This window comes from Gasterosteus aculeatus, chromosome 9 (genome assembly GCF_964276395.1).
Source record: "Gasterosteus aculeatus chromosome 9, fGasAcu3.hap1.1, whole genome shotgun sequence".
Lineage (NCBI taxonomy): Eukaryota > Metazoa > Chordata > Actinopteri > Perciformes > Gasterosteidae > Gasterosteus > Gasterosteus aculeatus.
Window position 1 is genome coordinate 9,782,906 of NC_135696.1, and position 15,571 is coordinate 9,798,476.

Genomic DNA, 15,571 nt, shown 5'->3' on the forward strand with positions numbered 1-15,571 from the left:
CTTAAAGTGATAAATATAACAAACCCTGTTCCCTTATATTTGTCCTTTGATGTCATAACAATTCGTCATTAGCTTTAACGCATCCTGCTACCTCCCCAGCATATCAAAATTGTCTTAGTGCGAGGTGGTTTTGAAATATTTTTGCGTCCATGAGGTCAAAAACCAAAGAATCACTAGTTTATTGTGAAAAACGTCCTTTGTTGTTTCTCGTTCCTCATCAAGCCAATTGCAGACACTCGTAGTGGCATCAATCAGTGAGGAACAAACGCTCATCAGATGACCACCTACAGTTTAACTATGTTTCCCAACAATTCACTACATGACACATTGGGAAAATAAAACTCTTAAAGTTGAAAGCTAAAAAATGGTGGAGACCAGGTGATGCACCCATTTAAGGGAAATGAGGATAACCCCATGTTGACTTCTGTGTGGTGCTGCAGTGTGGGTGGGTTACTCAATGGGAGATATGAAAGAACTACAAAGAGACGCAAATCATCTACGGAGAAACAAGATATATCTACCAAGAGACCAAAAACTACTACAAAAAACAATTACCTCAAATAAATAAATAAAAACTATAAATAGAGATAAGATGACCGCAAATCAACCACAAAGACACACGATCACTACAAAGAGACACAAGCATCTCAACAGAAACACTCCGGCTGGAGGATCACATTTTGTGCTGCTCCAGACTCTTCTCCAGCTTGCCAAGACTTTTTTTCAAGGGACTGAAATTGGTTGAGATTACAGCGATAGATTCCTTGTCTTCCCGCAGAAAATGAAATACAAAAGGTCTCAAATCTCTCAAGGACGGGATTTTACCTGCCAAAAATATAAATAATATAAATATTTAAAAGCCTTGTTGTTGTCACTTTTGAATGCAGAGGATTGGAGAATAGAAGTGGTGTTCAGTGAATTTGACTCTATGCCACTCCCTGACTGATTACCCACTTCATATTACTTTAACAATGCAAAACAGGAAATCGAAAAAGATAAAAATAAATAAAAAGGTAAATAATAAAATGCAAGAGAACAGAGAAGCGTTTTAAACATCTTTTAGCACTATGCCACGGTGTAGGAGCTCGCTGTTTCACTGTTTTGGTTACTAATCACTCTCAACTTTCCAGCACCAAAGGGCAGAACAGTAAGAAAAGCTCCGTTATGTGTGCTGTGTGCTACATATACTGAACAGCAAACACAGTGGAGCATTTTAGCAGCTAAAGAGCCAGATGTTTCCTTTAGGAGCTTGTGGAGACCAAACCGAGCTAAAAACGCGAGTGTTAATAGTGCTGATTGAAAGCTCCGTGTATTTAGCACTACATTTGTGTTTAAGTGACACATTCAGTGGCGGCTGGCCAATTGAGGGCATGGGGCGTCGCCCCACCGGGAGCGCCCCTCCTTGAGCCCCAGCCATAAAAGAAAAAAGGAATGAAAAGATAATATTGTATTATCCATCCATCCATTGTCAAACCGCTTATCCTGCACACAGGGTCGCGGGGGGGCTGGAGTCCATCCCAGCCAACTTCGGGCGATAGACAGGGTACATCCTGGATTGGTCGCCAGCCAATCGCAGGGCTAATGTTGTATTATAAAACATGTAAATATTTGTGTGAAATATTGATTGTAACCAGTTGTAAAATATGACATCAGCGCAAAATATATGCTCTTCCTGTCATATGCACGTCCTGTCATGCGTGTCTTTTGCTGCTTCTGTGCTACTGAGTTTGGAGCAAAACCAATGTTGCCCCCGTCTGAGTCTATTTAAGGATGCTGATGGCTGAATTGTATGTGCCACATTGTTTTATTTAATCAGTAGTTGGCTAAGTGCTTTTTCGACCCGCCCTTCTGCGGGCAATCTGGAGATTGCCCTTAAGGCAGCGAAGACACGCATGAATAAAGGACGTGGACATGCAGGGATGTGCACGAAAAGCATATATTTTGTGCTGATATCATATCTGACAGATATTACTGGTTATTATACTGAATAATACTGCGTGACACAAATAAGAACTATTTCTTGTGTTGCAATAAATGTTGACTATTTGACTACAAATTATCATTGATGATTGGAAAGCCCTTGAAAATTGTTCACCAGCCTTCACTGAAATATGTTTAGGACAGTGTGTGCGTAAGTTGTGTTTTTTACTTATTATGCCTTTTTGTGATATATGTTCTCGATTTACTAAAACTCTCGAAATCGTGAACCCGTGAACTAATCAGATAAGAACTATGAGGACATGAAGGGAAATCTTACCAAAAGGCTGATTGCCTGTCGATGGTTCACATGGTTTCCTGCTATGACCCAAAGCTTTTGTCCCCCCCCGGGTCTAATAACAGGCTACCACAAAAGTACTTTTAAATGTTTCCTTTCAATTGAAATGGTGACAGAAATGAAACGAAATAAAATGGAACCCTCACTTGCTCTTGCATGTGCTCCCTCCCTCCCCCCTCTCTCCCTCTCTCCCTCTGCATGCTCTCATCTCGTCCTGCAGGAATAGACCCTGTTCCTCCGCCGCTGCAGCCTGACTCCGACACAAGCGGCATGTCTGCGAACTGAGAGCCGCAATCCCTCCTCCAAGACGCACTGCTTGCGCTCCTCTCTCGTCGCTTTTTCAGCAGAAGGCACAGGGTCGTTATCTCGCTGCGACGAGGCTTTTGCTTGTTTTTTTTTTCCTCCCCCCATTTGGAGGGACAGAGACTTAAAAAGGAGGATCCAAAACAAAAAAGGTAAACGAATGACGAACCGCCAAATGCCACGGGTGCTTGTGTGCGTGTCTTTTCACTGTACGGGACCAGCTCTCGCGGCACGCTTGGTAGAGGATGCGGATGCCTCCATCCTCCTCCTCGACACATCGGCTTCTACGTGCGTGCGTGAGCTTTTGGGTGCAGTCATTTAAAGGGAGATCGCCCTGTACGATGCTGTAATTGTGCCAAAACGATGCACCGCACCAGGAGCCTGAGTGAATACTGTGAGGGTTCATGTGGGGGGGAAACTGAGGCTTCTGCTGCAGATGATGATGAGGAGGAGGACGATGAGGAGGAGGAAGGTAACCAGGAAATAATGTTAAGGACGTTGCGCTGGTGCAGAATTGACTTTGGGGCAATTGAGAATGATGTATTGTGCAGCAAGTTTTTCAGGAGGGTGTTTTCACCCCTTTAATCTATTGTGCCGCAATGGCAGAGGGATGCTGTAAAATGCAGCAAAACTACCCCGTGAGGTTGCACGCAAAAGAAAAATTCTATTACAGAAATAAGTGAAACGGTATTGCACTCTGCAACTTCCTTAGATATATATGTAGATCTTTATATGGATATAAGGATACACATTTTAAACATAAAGATATTATTTATATAAATATATGTATTTATTAAGATGATAACCAATCTGTTTTATAACTCACCATCAAGCACAAGTCAACTTACATAAAGTTTCACCAGCAATATCATATGAAATAAAGAGTACAGTTTTTACTGTGAGGTAATTATGAAATGTTCAATATGAACTCACAAACGAGAAGTGTACGACCTTGAAGGAAAGCATAGCATCTTTTTTCAAAAAGCCTTCTTTTTTTTCGTGCCCTTGCAGTGATGCTCTCCATGTACTGACTCAAAGCAGGCCTCCACTTGCTCATCTTTGACCTCTACATCTGCTTTTCTTTTGAGGAGTTATTGCCACGAGGGAACCATGGCCAGCAGCGTCAGCATAAATTCAGACATGATGTAGTATTGGTTGTAAATCAAGGGCGCAGGTGCCTTCGGCGAAACTCGGGACATGGTGTGGTGCTGGAGGCTAAAGCCGTCTTTACTCACTTTAGTCACCCTTTTCTGCTCTTAAGAGCCTAAATGTAAATTCATACTCCTCAGGAGTTGAAGAGATCTAATTAAGATATGGCGATTATCGTAAAAGTGGAAGAGCGTCTTTGTCCTTTGCCAACACACAGATCGCCGCGTGGAGGTCGTTTCTTGTCCGCATTGAGCATCATAAGCATCATCCTCCCCCATCCCACCAAGCACTCGCGTATCAGAAGAAATCACTGGAATGAATGTGCATGTCCCAACAGCGGTTTTCATGCAGTCACAGCTTGTGTATTCTGTCCCCTGGCTGCAGGACTGTCCCCGATAACCTCACCACTGAAGGAAGAGAACACAGAACTGCTTCATCATGAATTTTGTAATGAAAGCTGCGATGGGAGGTGAGTTGTCTGCAAGGCTGGAGGTTGATTTAACAGCACTGCAGTGTAAAGGGTTCGTTCAACAACAATATCTGCACTACCGCATCCTGGTAGTTGTGGGGGACACTTGGTTGATATAATCCACCCTGCACCAAACTCCCGACTTCAAACAACAATTGCGCACTGTCTCTTTCTCTCTCTCTCTTTTAAAAACCTCTCAGAGCAGGGAGGGCATGACATCCTGTTGGTCAAATCCCAGACGGGTCCTGACCCGATGTCTTCAAGATTTTAGAAGCCTGTTCATGCTTTGTTGCCCGGCATTTCTACCTTTGTTGAATAAAATTCTTTGAGACCAGGGATTCCCTAAAAGCGTGACACGGATCTGTAAGGCTGCAGATGAAATCGGACAGTTGCAGCAGCAGCAGGTCTTTTCATGCTCTTATACGCGACTGAAGATTTGCCAAAAAATGCACCTTCTCAGGAATGCAGCAGCCTTATTTCTTCGCTTGGCCATTTTTTCAGTTTACACGGTGGAATTTGCACAAAGAACGCAGAGTTCTCCTCATCCCCAAAGCCTCCCAAAATGAGAGCTATAATGACTTTAAAAAAACAGGCAGCTTGTGCTGTGTCTTTTTTAGGCAAGGGAAATAGATACAGGCTATTTGCAAAGAAATATGAGTAAAAATTTGTTAACAAGACTTCCTCTGAAGCCCTTTAAATCCTTCAGGTATTATCCGTTATAATTATCCAGAATATTATCTGAGCTATTATTTTCCCCTTAATTAGTCGTTGTTATGGCCCCGTAACTCATCTGCCTTGTCGGCTGTGGCTTCAAGGGGAAAGGCGAGAAAGTGTCGCGGTGCGGTCGCACAATGCTGGGCTGTTGCTGTCCCGGTTAGAGGTGTTGGACAGCTGCAGTTGGGATGTGGTGTTGAAGCCGCTCCTCGTCGGGATGCAGGGAGGGACGACCCCGCCTCGCTCTGCGTAGCTGCTTTGTGTCCACACTATAAATTCTTAAATCAACTGCAATGCATTAGATGCTTTTCTTTTTCTTTTACGCCGCAGAAGTCGGGCTGCACTTTGTCTGCAGACTCTGGGAATAGATCTGACGGTGTGGGTGTTAGCCTGTGTGTGTGTGTGTGTGTGTGTGTGTGTGTGTGTGTGTGTGTGTGTGTGTGCACTGCCTGTTGTACAGATGTCTTATAGATGTTGTATAGGAAGAGTGTGTGTACCGCATGCTTTAGTCCATAGATGGTTGTGTGTGAGAGAGTGAGATGAGAGAGTGAGAAAGGATGCGAGAAAAAAATGTTTTTTAAACATGTGTGTTTAATAAAGAACATGTATGGCTATCAGGCGGGATCTGGTTATGGTTGTGGTCAACGGTTACCGACCGGGAACAGAGTGACCTCTTTCCACTATGTCTGCAACAATGCTGACATTGCACTGGCATCAAATCAGATAACGAAACACACCAATAAGCAGGTAATCGATCTTCTCAGCTTTCAATCTGCTGGTGGGTCAATACATCAGTATTTGTCAAATGTGTTTTAATCAATAAAGGCTGCATTGTTGAGCGTACCTGAGGCTCAGTGGTGGAAGCATCAAAACCGTGAAACCATCTCATTGGGATGGATGTCTCTTTGGGACAGTTAATGACTTTTCCTTCACACATTTCCTGTCTTGCTTCATTATCATCTATCATAGGAAGGCAAATCAATAAAAAAAGATGAATACATGGTTCATCTGCCTCAGCCTTTCAAAGAGCAACCACGTGCAGGGTTGGCAATGCCGGTTGGTCCCTCTACCTCATTGGTCTTAAGATGGTCTTTGGATGTTCTTCTCTGCAGCAGCCATGTTTGCTCCTCCGTCCTGCTGCATTGAGCTTTATTTCAAAGTTATATTAGCGTTATCAGAAACATGTGTTTTGTCATGACATCAAATGGAAGTACCTTACAGGTAAATAAGACGGATTTGGCACTACACACTGTTTACTATTTAAACAGTTAGAATCAAAACGTTTGAGCTTTATTTGTTAATTATCTTAAGTTTAGATACCTGGTTGCTCTTGTTAACAAGACTTCCCTCATTCTCTATCTGATATATGGAGGCAACAGCTATATTATATTATTATATATGTGTGCATCAACAAATCTTTGTTGGAATATATAAAAATATGACTTCTTGATTGATGCAACTTCCATTAATTAATTTTGTGGGAATTTGGTCAGTCGTAATACAGACAACAATAAACAGCACGTTGTTTATTGTTGTCTTGTACTTTAGTGACTGTCTGAGCTGAAGGCTGTAGTGTAGGAAATAAACAGATTGTTGTTGCCATGTTGTTCCATCTCACTGTAGCCTTAAAGGTTTTACATATTGTGTGCAATCTGTTGCCCTGCTAAGCCAGAAAAAGAGTCACACGTGTGGAAACCTGAGAAGTTTTCAGTGAAAAATCCATCTGGTTGCATTGTATTCACTTCTTAATATCAAACCTCTCAGCATCCTTTATGATTATGTTGAATTATAAATAAAGGATTCCTTCATTACCTGGGTGCATTAAAGTCTACTGAACTTGAAATGTATTCTTTTAAAATGACTTAAAGTACCTGCCAACTGGGAATTAAGTTCATGGTAATTTGTGGTATGATGGCAAAATAATTTTTAGGAGAGTTTTCTTTTGTCCTCGTCCTTTCTATACAACCAAACATACATAGATTAGATACAATTCCCCAGATGTGTTACTGCCGATGCATCCAACACCTCTCATAAGTAACTACAAAGTAATATTGACTTAACTTTTTGAGTGAGTTTTGAAATTACAATATACCGTATTCTGCTTTACTTTACAAATGGGATTATTCGAAATGATTCCTGCAGTCTTATTATTTGGGAGCTATAAAACACTCTCACGCAGCTTTTGCACCCAACCTTGAATTCTTATTGTAGTTTCTTTGTCCATTGATTTATTCCGCTGCTCAGAGCTTCAGAGGTGACTTCTGCATATCTCATCTCCTAAAAACCGAAGTTGGTTTGACAGAATACGGGGCTGTTCAATCGTGCTGACACTAGTCCTGAGGTACGGAGCTCCAGCAGACCATGAAGGCCTCGGGCAGCAGTGAAATCTTGAGTGCATCAGCGGAGAGTCAGTGCTAGCTCATTAGTGAATGATAGGGCTTGATTTCAGAATTAAGAGACATTTTGCACTTTCGCATTAAAGATATTAAGATAAATATGTGGTTTGAGAATCTGCAACAGAATCAAAGAGTATCTGACAAACAGCAACTGTACCTAAATGTGCATTTTAACATTTATTTTCTTTGGGATGCTGTTTATTAGTAGATTATTCTCCACACATACTATTAAGTTTGATATTAGGATAATATGTCAAGGAGACTGTCCTTTTTTATTCCTGTTGGAATGCATCCAGTATGAATAATACTGTATGTTTGATTAATTTACAGCATCAAAGAGGGCGCTGTTGCTATTGCAATGTGGGGGGCAATGCAGTTCAAAAGAATTATTAAAATAAGTATTTTAGCAATAACGGTTTCATTGTAGTGGCATCAATGCTGCTAGTGGTTTCTGTCATGGCATTGAATAATTCAATGCTGGTTAAAAGATATTAAAGTAGATCCTTTGATTGAGTGTTAAAGCCTCTCCAGGCCAATTTGTGTTTTTGGCGGCATGAGTAAATCTGACTTGACTGGAATAAAGAGGGACGTTCTTATTTTGCACAGCTAAATGAATGCAGAGTCGAATGGGAGCATTGACTCACTCAGTGGTACAATGTGTGTGCTCTCTGCATACGACACTTGGCTTGTTAGTAGTGTGGATACTTAAAATAGCTCATGGCAGTGAGTATCATTATCCTGATTGAAGCTTTTAGGCAACTGCCAGTGCTTTTCCTCCTTTTCCTTTTGCAAGACTGTGCAAAAATGATGTGCCTCTGGAAAGGGTTTTTGAAAAGCTTGTCGCTGCTGCAACTTGCAGACAAAGACAAATGAACTCAAGTAAACCCACCATCCTCAATGTTTGGAATTAGATCATGAGCAAATGAGCTAATGCCACTTTGTCATGATATTGAAAGGCAGCTGACTCCCATGTCACATTCTATCAATATCAATTAATTATCTAACTTAAATTTACATACAATTTATCATGCGTTGACATGTAGGCTTAACAAAGTGTCAGCAGGTACCTCGTTTCACACTAAAAGGTGATACTTTCAGTGGTGTGATTTGAGGTGAAATGAAAATGGAAGACACCTTGAGATGTTCTTTCCTCACCCCGTAATCATATTTAGCAGCACTCTAATATTATTGGCTGAGAGGATCAGGTCTTCACCGCTGACACAGACACACTCCCCCATCTTCTTCCCGTGTGCTACTCAAGCAAATCAGATTTAGTTTATCAAATTGACCTTGGGATCCTACTAGAGTATAAAGTGTGTGTGTGTGTGTGTGTGTGTGTGTGTGTGTGTGTGTGTGTGTGTGTGTGTGTCTATCTACACATGTGTTTCACAGTATGTACAGATAAATGATGTATTCAACAACCCAAGTCTTGAATTGTGTGAGAGAAACGTATACATATATATATAATCTCAAACCTTTAAGGTGGAAACTGCTACCCTGCTGGACAATTTTATTATACTGTATTATTTGTACACCTCACTACCTGGAGCTCAAATTTTGTACAGATTGCAGAGCATTTCAGTCCCAAACGACGCACATCCAGCATCCAACTGTCCACCACATCCACAACACACGTTAGAATGCAGAAGATGATGCCCGTTGCAAGAGAGAGAGCAAGAGCTGTAAGGTTCAATTAAAAACTTTTTAGATCCCTCATCAAATAAAGTCACTTTGCTAATTATATAAAAACACAAATATAATAAAATGTTGCAAATTTAATCCGACACAAAAAAACAAATTCATAGTGGTGAGTATCGTGTGAAATAATGAGCCCTGGTATGTAACCAGCGGGTCCAGAGGGTGAGCCCGTCTTTGTGAACTGGACTTTAGTGTAATTGTGTTGCATCACTTTGTCCGGTGTGATACGCAGCGCAAAGCTGCTCCACCTGAGGGAAATTCAAAGAGACTCAAACGTAACTGCGACCAATTAGACAGCACAACAACAATCAGCAATCTCTCTTCTGCCTTTTCCAGCGGTTTTGCACTCTGCACCTTTTTCTTTCCCTCCTGTTTAATGAGCTGCATTGAGACAAATCTGTCCTGAAGGCCAAACTCAGATCTTTACACTCATCTGCTTTCCCACCACACTTTGGATTAAGAGAGGGGATTTGCCTAAAGAACCCGGAGTGGTAACGGAGTAGATAAGCACCGTTTATCAGACCAAAAAGTTCAGGCACTGGGAGAGTTAGCCAAGGTTAGCCTTATTTCCTCCTTTCCCTCCGAGACTTTGGATTTAGCAAAGATTTAGCTAAGCGCATTCAGAAGGAAAGGATTACAGCGATGACACCTTTTTAAAGCGAAGCAATGTCCGAGAATCCAGAGGAGAATCTTGGGACAACTTCAACTCTGCTGGTTAAGTTGCAAGTAAAAGTAAAAATGTCTCAAAAAGTTCTATTTGTCTGAGATGACCTGAATGTTTAACAGCCATCATCATGCTGCATGAGATGAGCGGTGTTGAAGTTGAAGTCAACCACTCAACATCGTATTTTATTCAGTCTACTGGGCTTTTGATTGGCACGATAGAAAACGTCTCTACAAAGTGCCTCTTTGTCTCTGCTGATGTTGACTCATCTAACATAATGTGGGCTATAATAAAAAGGAGGCTAAAGGCCAACCTGTCAAGCTTCCATCGCAGCCTTTTATTAGCTCACATATTGTCATTCTGAGAACTACTACAACCCTATGGAGCATGCAGGGAAATAAAGTGTATGGCTCCACGCAGCTTACGTGATGCCTTAATAGATTCATTCTGGTTTGAAAGGACATTGCTGTATCACTATAATGGCTCACAAAGCATGAGCTGGGATCCCAGCTCAATATAACTCAAGGCTTTGTCTCCCGGGATCTCTTTTTTTTTTTTCAAATTTGAACAAAGACAATCTGGATGGGCTAATAAGATTTTGTGAAACCAGACCAAATTTGTTTGGGTTTGGCAGTTAGATGAGGTACTGGAGGGCTTTTATTCCGGGCCGTACATGGGATGGGAACATTTTGACAATGAGGCTTAGCTGGTAGTGAGTCATTGCTCCATTTACAGGATTCGATAGCAGGTGTTGGTAGATATTCAGGTATAAGAAATGAGGATGCGCCGATCATTTCAATAATAAGCTGTGTGCCTGACTGTGCTCTGTCAGACTTGAACTTCTGTCTTTGTAAAACAAAATTCAAATATGCACATTTAATAAGAATACAAATTCATCAATTCATCACGTGTCAGCTGCAAACACGGATCCTTAATTGGTCTCTTTTTAATCCCTGTTGCGGTGTTCGCTTACATCAGCAGCTGACAGGAAATAAACGTGGAAGCGAGCTGTTTCCTACCAAAGTAATTAAAATAATAAAACATTGTATACCGTGCGAGTGGTGATTAAAGTTCAGGGCAACACTTGCACAGGGGTACGTGCCACCACTGTACATGGTGATGCCCGTACACACACATACTGTAATCTGCACATTCAAACACACACGAGGAGTAATTGCTCAACCACTCATGCATGAGAGCCTAAAAGGGAAGGAAGCAATTATTTATATCCACACCCGCATATAGGGACACTCACTGTGCTCTTCAGCTCTCTTTCTTAACCTTCTTTCTCTCACGCATACACAAACTTGTAAGAGAACAAAGATAGTGGATCACGGTCGGCCAGGTATTGCTGTGTCAGCATTTTTGTGCTGCGCATTAAATGCTGATACAGCAACACGTTCTTTTACTTTGCATTTCCCTCTGAATGTCAGTCTCATCCGTCTCTTTCACTCCAATCAGTGAAAGAGACCCATCAAATGTGACCAGGGTCGATCGTTTTGTGCGTTTTCTACTCCAGTTCCATCTTTTTTGCTGAGTCTCTAATGGTGGCCATCTTTTTTTTTTGGCCGTATATGAAAAACTATGGATGTGCAATATTAAAAAATGAACTCTTCTCCTTTAATTTCGACTGAAATATCTCTTGATGGTGCATTAATTCAATAAACGACCTCCGAATGTGAAAGTTCAGACTTTTTTACAGCCTGCAGTTTTACTGATCCCTCTTTACTTCTTTTACTACCCTTATTTTTCTCCTTCGTCGCTCATCCACTCATCCCTCCCTTCTTCATCAGCTCCTGTCTTTATCCCTCCGCATTCTGCTGCAGTTTTTTTTTTGTTATGCTGATGAGTGTAAAATGGGAACGACACCGGAGGCAGCTGCAGAATGAAAGAGTACGCCGTCTCGCTTTCTTTTCCGGGTCGTGTGCTTTCTCTCCTCAGATGCCCCTTGTCTGCCTGTGTACCTTTCCCTCCTCTTCCTCGTGACTTAACTCTCCCATTCAGTCTCTATCGCTCTCTTCCTTCCCCCCTTCCATCTATTCATCTGTCACACTCTCTCCTTCTCTGGTTGCACGGAAACTGCTGGGTAATCCCACTAACTGGAACAGCTCAGCTCATACAGGACCCAATAGCTTCTGACAGATTCTCCCCCTCTCCTCATGCTCTGCTTGTCTCTTTCTAAATATGTCTTGTTTTGTCACAAAATTTCAGCTGCGCACTGACTCCCTATCTCCCGTTGGCTAATTTCTTCCTCGCTTTTCATTCCTCCTCCCCGTCACTACTTATCTGCTCTCGTTTTTGCAAAAAAATCCATAACACTTTTGGCTTTTCCCCCTCATCCTCTTTTTTTGTTGACAGCCTATTCGGGTTTGCCGAGCACGGCATTTTTGTGGTATCACTGGGCATTATTTCCCGGGATGTGGAGCTCCCACAGCGACAGTAAGGAGGCCTGCGTAAGACACATACACATTTACTTGTGCCTTTAAGTGTAAAAGTCAAATCCATAATGCAGGTTGTAAAGCTACCACATCGGACACCAAGTCTTGGTGTTGTTGATGATGCAAATAATTAAGATTCTTCAAGCACAAAAGTGTTTCACATGGTCATAAATTAAATGGAAATTTCAGATATATTCCGACCGTACTTAAGAATTTTGAACTGGATTCAAAGAGCTTCGTGAAATAGATAAAATTGGAAATAATGATGAGTTCTACCAATGCATCCACAAACAAATGAATAAAAGTGATGAAAACACAAAACACAGAGCAGACCGTGTTAAACATGCTTTGAATAGGTTTGAATCCACTGTTTAACTTCTAGTAGCTCAGCCAAGGACTCCAACACAAAGTAACTCAATGAGCTCGCCACAAAGACATACTGCCTCTACGTCCACAACATACATTTACTGCTTCCAGAGCGGAGATTAAATAAACTTGACTTCATACAACCACAGCAAAAAGTTCTCTCACCTTTCCTGATCAAAAGGAGTAACTGAAGATGAAGCACTGCTGATAATCATAATGAAACCCTGTGACCAGTGCTTTGATCGCGGTATTAAACTACAATACAGAATGTCACAACCATCCAAGATGGATCGACAACGAGCTGCGGCCTCGTGAAACGAGAGTTTATGCTCATGTAGAAGTCACAAGTCAGTGTTTTGAGAAAAGCATTTGACGAGAAGTGAAGTAAACTACCCACAATCCCAAAGTCGAACAGAGGCATCTGTGATTGGCCGAGTTCGCCGTTTGGGCTGCACAATTGAATCGTTAACAGCAAAATGTGAGACCAAATGCCGTTTCAAATTAAATAATGAAGATCGAACCAAATCTGCAGGCATGTCCTGGTATAAATATCCCATTCTGCAGGCTTACGAAAATAATCTCTTCTGGGTACAAAACCTTTTGTATGTATGTAGGTAATGAATGAAAACGTTTGATATTTTTTCCATATCGTTCATCCTGCTTACTGTTACCATGGAAATGTTTACCACACACACACACAAATGGGTATAGCAAACGTATCAGCTTGTTCATGCAACCCCTTGGTCTGCTTTGGGATTTCAAATTGAGTAGCCACCAGTCACAAAGGTTTGAGGGAGGATTAGTTCCTTCAACCCTCAAAATAATTCTATACACAGCCTTTGCCTTCTTCCCATTTGAGGATTTTTTCATCCTTTAATTCATAAGCTTTACGGTGGCCGTTCGTCCCGTAATTGGTTGGCTCATTTCCATGCTGAAAACTCTCTATATACTGTAAGGGTTTTGTGAATGTAAATAGATACATTATAGGAGATATCCTTCCACAACAAGTCCAGTCTAAACAATGGCCCGTCAGTGTTGAGCTCGCTTGTTTTTGATTCCAGCCTGTATTTATTTGCGTGGCATTGGGGAGCTCAGGCAGTCTGCGCTCCATCGAACATCGAACACGATCAGACCATCTGTCTGTTGGGGCAGTCGTGGTCCTGTACTCATCGTGAGTGGCCCGAATAAGAAGTGTTCCAGGTAAAAGATTCTAAATGTCATGGAAGATTCAGGCACTCGCTGATAACATCAATGGCCGTAAAAGACGAGATTCCGTAACCATCGCGTCCAGATACCGATATTGTAAACAACATTTGTATTGAATAACAGGTTTACCTGAGGTTTGAAAATTGATCTAAGTCCCTAAAGTCCATGTTTTTGACCGTCTGACCTTTTTGCTGATTCTCACAGACACTCCTTCCTGTCCTTGTGTCTCACGCATGCATGTTCTTCTGTCTCTTTCTCAGGAGGTCCTCCTGATGTGGGCAAGATGCTGGGCGGGGAGGAGAAGGAGGAGGACCCCGACGCAGCCAAGAAAGAGGAGGAGCGACAGGAGGCGCTCAGGCAGCAGGAGGAGGAGAGGAAGGCCAAATATTCCAAGATGGAGGCTGAGAGGGAAAGCATGAGGCAAGGGATCAGAGACAAGGTACAATGACAGCATGCCGTATAACTACTGAATAACTGATTTAAATACTATTAATATTACCTTAACTCAACACAAAGAACCAAACCGGTTTCTCATAGTGACAAACAAACATTTTTTTCAAAAATGTGAAGTTTTGATGACTGGATGCCATCCTGTCCTTTTATGTTCAAGTAGCTTCTAAGGGCCTCTAATCTTTTGCTGCGTGACACCCAAAGATTTTTTTTTAACAACAGACCTGTGTTTGAAATAGACTGGCATCAGATTATTTTTGTTTGCTTTCATGTCATTTTAAAATAGATCAGCGGAAGATCAGGAGGCGCAGAAGTGAGATAAATGAGGAGACGTGATTAATACATATAGATTAGAATGGAAATGGTTGGCTCGGAGAGGATTGCTTTGGAAATGCAAACCACTAATCATTCTTGTTTAGCAAACTGCAGCAATTATTCTGCCACAACTGTAACACCATTGTGTTGATTGGACAATATGATATTTCTTCTCTGCATTTTCTGTCCAAAACACAGTGTTCCATAAAGACGTTTGCCATTTTTAACCAGCATTAGCAAGATTCGATTTGTCTACAATTGCACTAGTTCCCCCACTTTATAAATGTGAAGCTGTGGGGCTGCAGTGTAACCACCTCACTGCAGAGGCAGTGCTGAAGACAGGCAGTCTGTGGGTGGGGCACACTGAGGGGAATACTGTGAATCAGCGGATGAAAAGCGCCACTCCTTGTCTGGCTCCTCACCGCCTCTACTGCGCCCGAGGTGAACAAAGAGCAAGGAACAACTCCCAAAGTGCTTCCTCCACAGCTTTCTTCCCCCCTGCCACATAATGCACCAAATCTCCATATTAAAGATGTTTTATCCAGATGTTTGGAGGCATCATTTTCCAATACTGACAGTTTTTTTGTTGTTTGCCTTTTCCAACAAATACACGAGGCACGTTTTAGACATGGACTGTCATAGTGTGAAGCAGCAACCTGTCCACCCGTTTATGCCTGATAGGTTTGCTGAAAGAGACACACGGGAACAAGAAAGAAAGAAAATATGAAAAGTTACCAGCAGATCAAACGACAGGAAGACAGGAAAGGCTCCGTAGGACGGGTGAATCTCAACATTCACTAGTATATGGAATGATGAGTAGCACTGCATGTCCATCACGTATTCCCGTTATGTTGGAGACATCTTAATTCTATTTTGCCGATTTATATTCCTAAATTACGCTGTTTCCAAGCAAATCACATCACTCGGAGACCATAATTCAATTTAATTCAACCCATTTATTGAATTTAGCGTTACATGGTCAATGTGCAGTATTTTGCAACCCTGCCTCAACACGCACACCAATCTGTATTACATCCCCTGCTCACGATGCTTCAATCTGACACGTTGGCTTCAGCAGAAAGCTTTTCAGGGTCGGTTGCTAGTCCATTCTGGACTAGCGGCAATAAA

At 41.9% G+C, this 15,571-nt stretch overlaps 1 protein-coding gene across 1 annotated transcript in view; it reads left to right on the forward strand.

Moving 5' to 3' along the window:
• Positions 1 to 2,389: 2,389 nt before the first annotated feature.
• Positions 2,390 to 15,571, forward strand: part of cplx2a (complexin 2a) — a 14,585-nt gene continuing 1,403 nt past the window's right edge. The window contains exons 1-3 of the mRNA XM_040186620.2: positions 2,390 to 2,730; positions 4,112 to 4,196; positions 13,939 to 14,117. Of these exons, the coding sequence (XP_040042554.1) occupies positions 4,166 to 4,196; positions 13,939 to 14,117 (210 nt within the window). The 5' untranslated portion in view covers positions 2,390 to 2,730; positions 4,112 to 4,165. The remainder of the gene's footprint in view (positions 2,731 to 4,111; positions 4,197 to 13,938; positions 14,118 to 15,571) is intronic.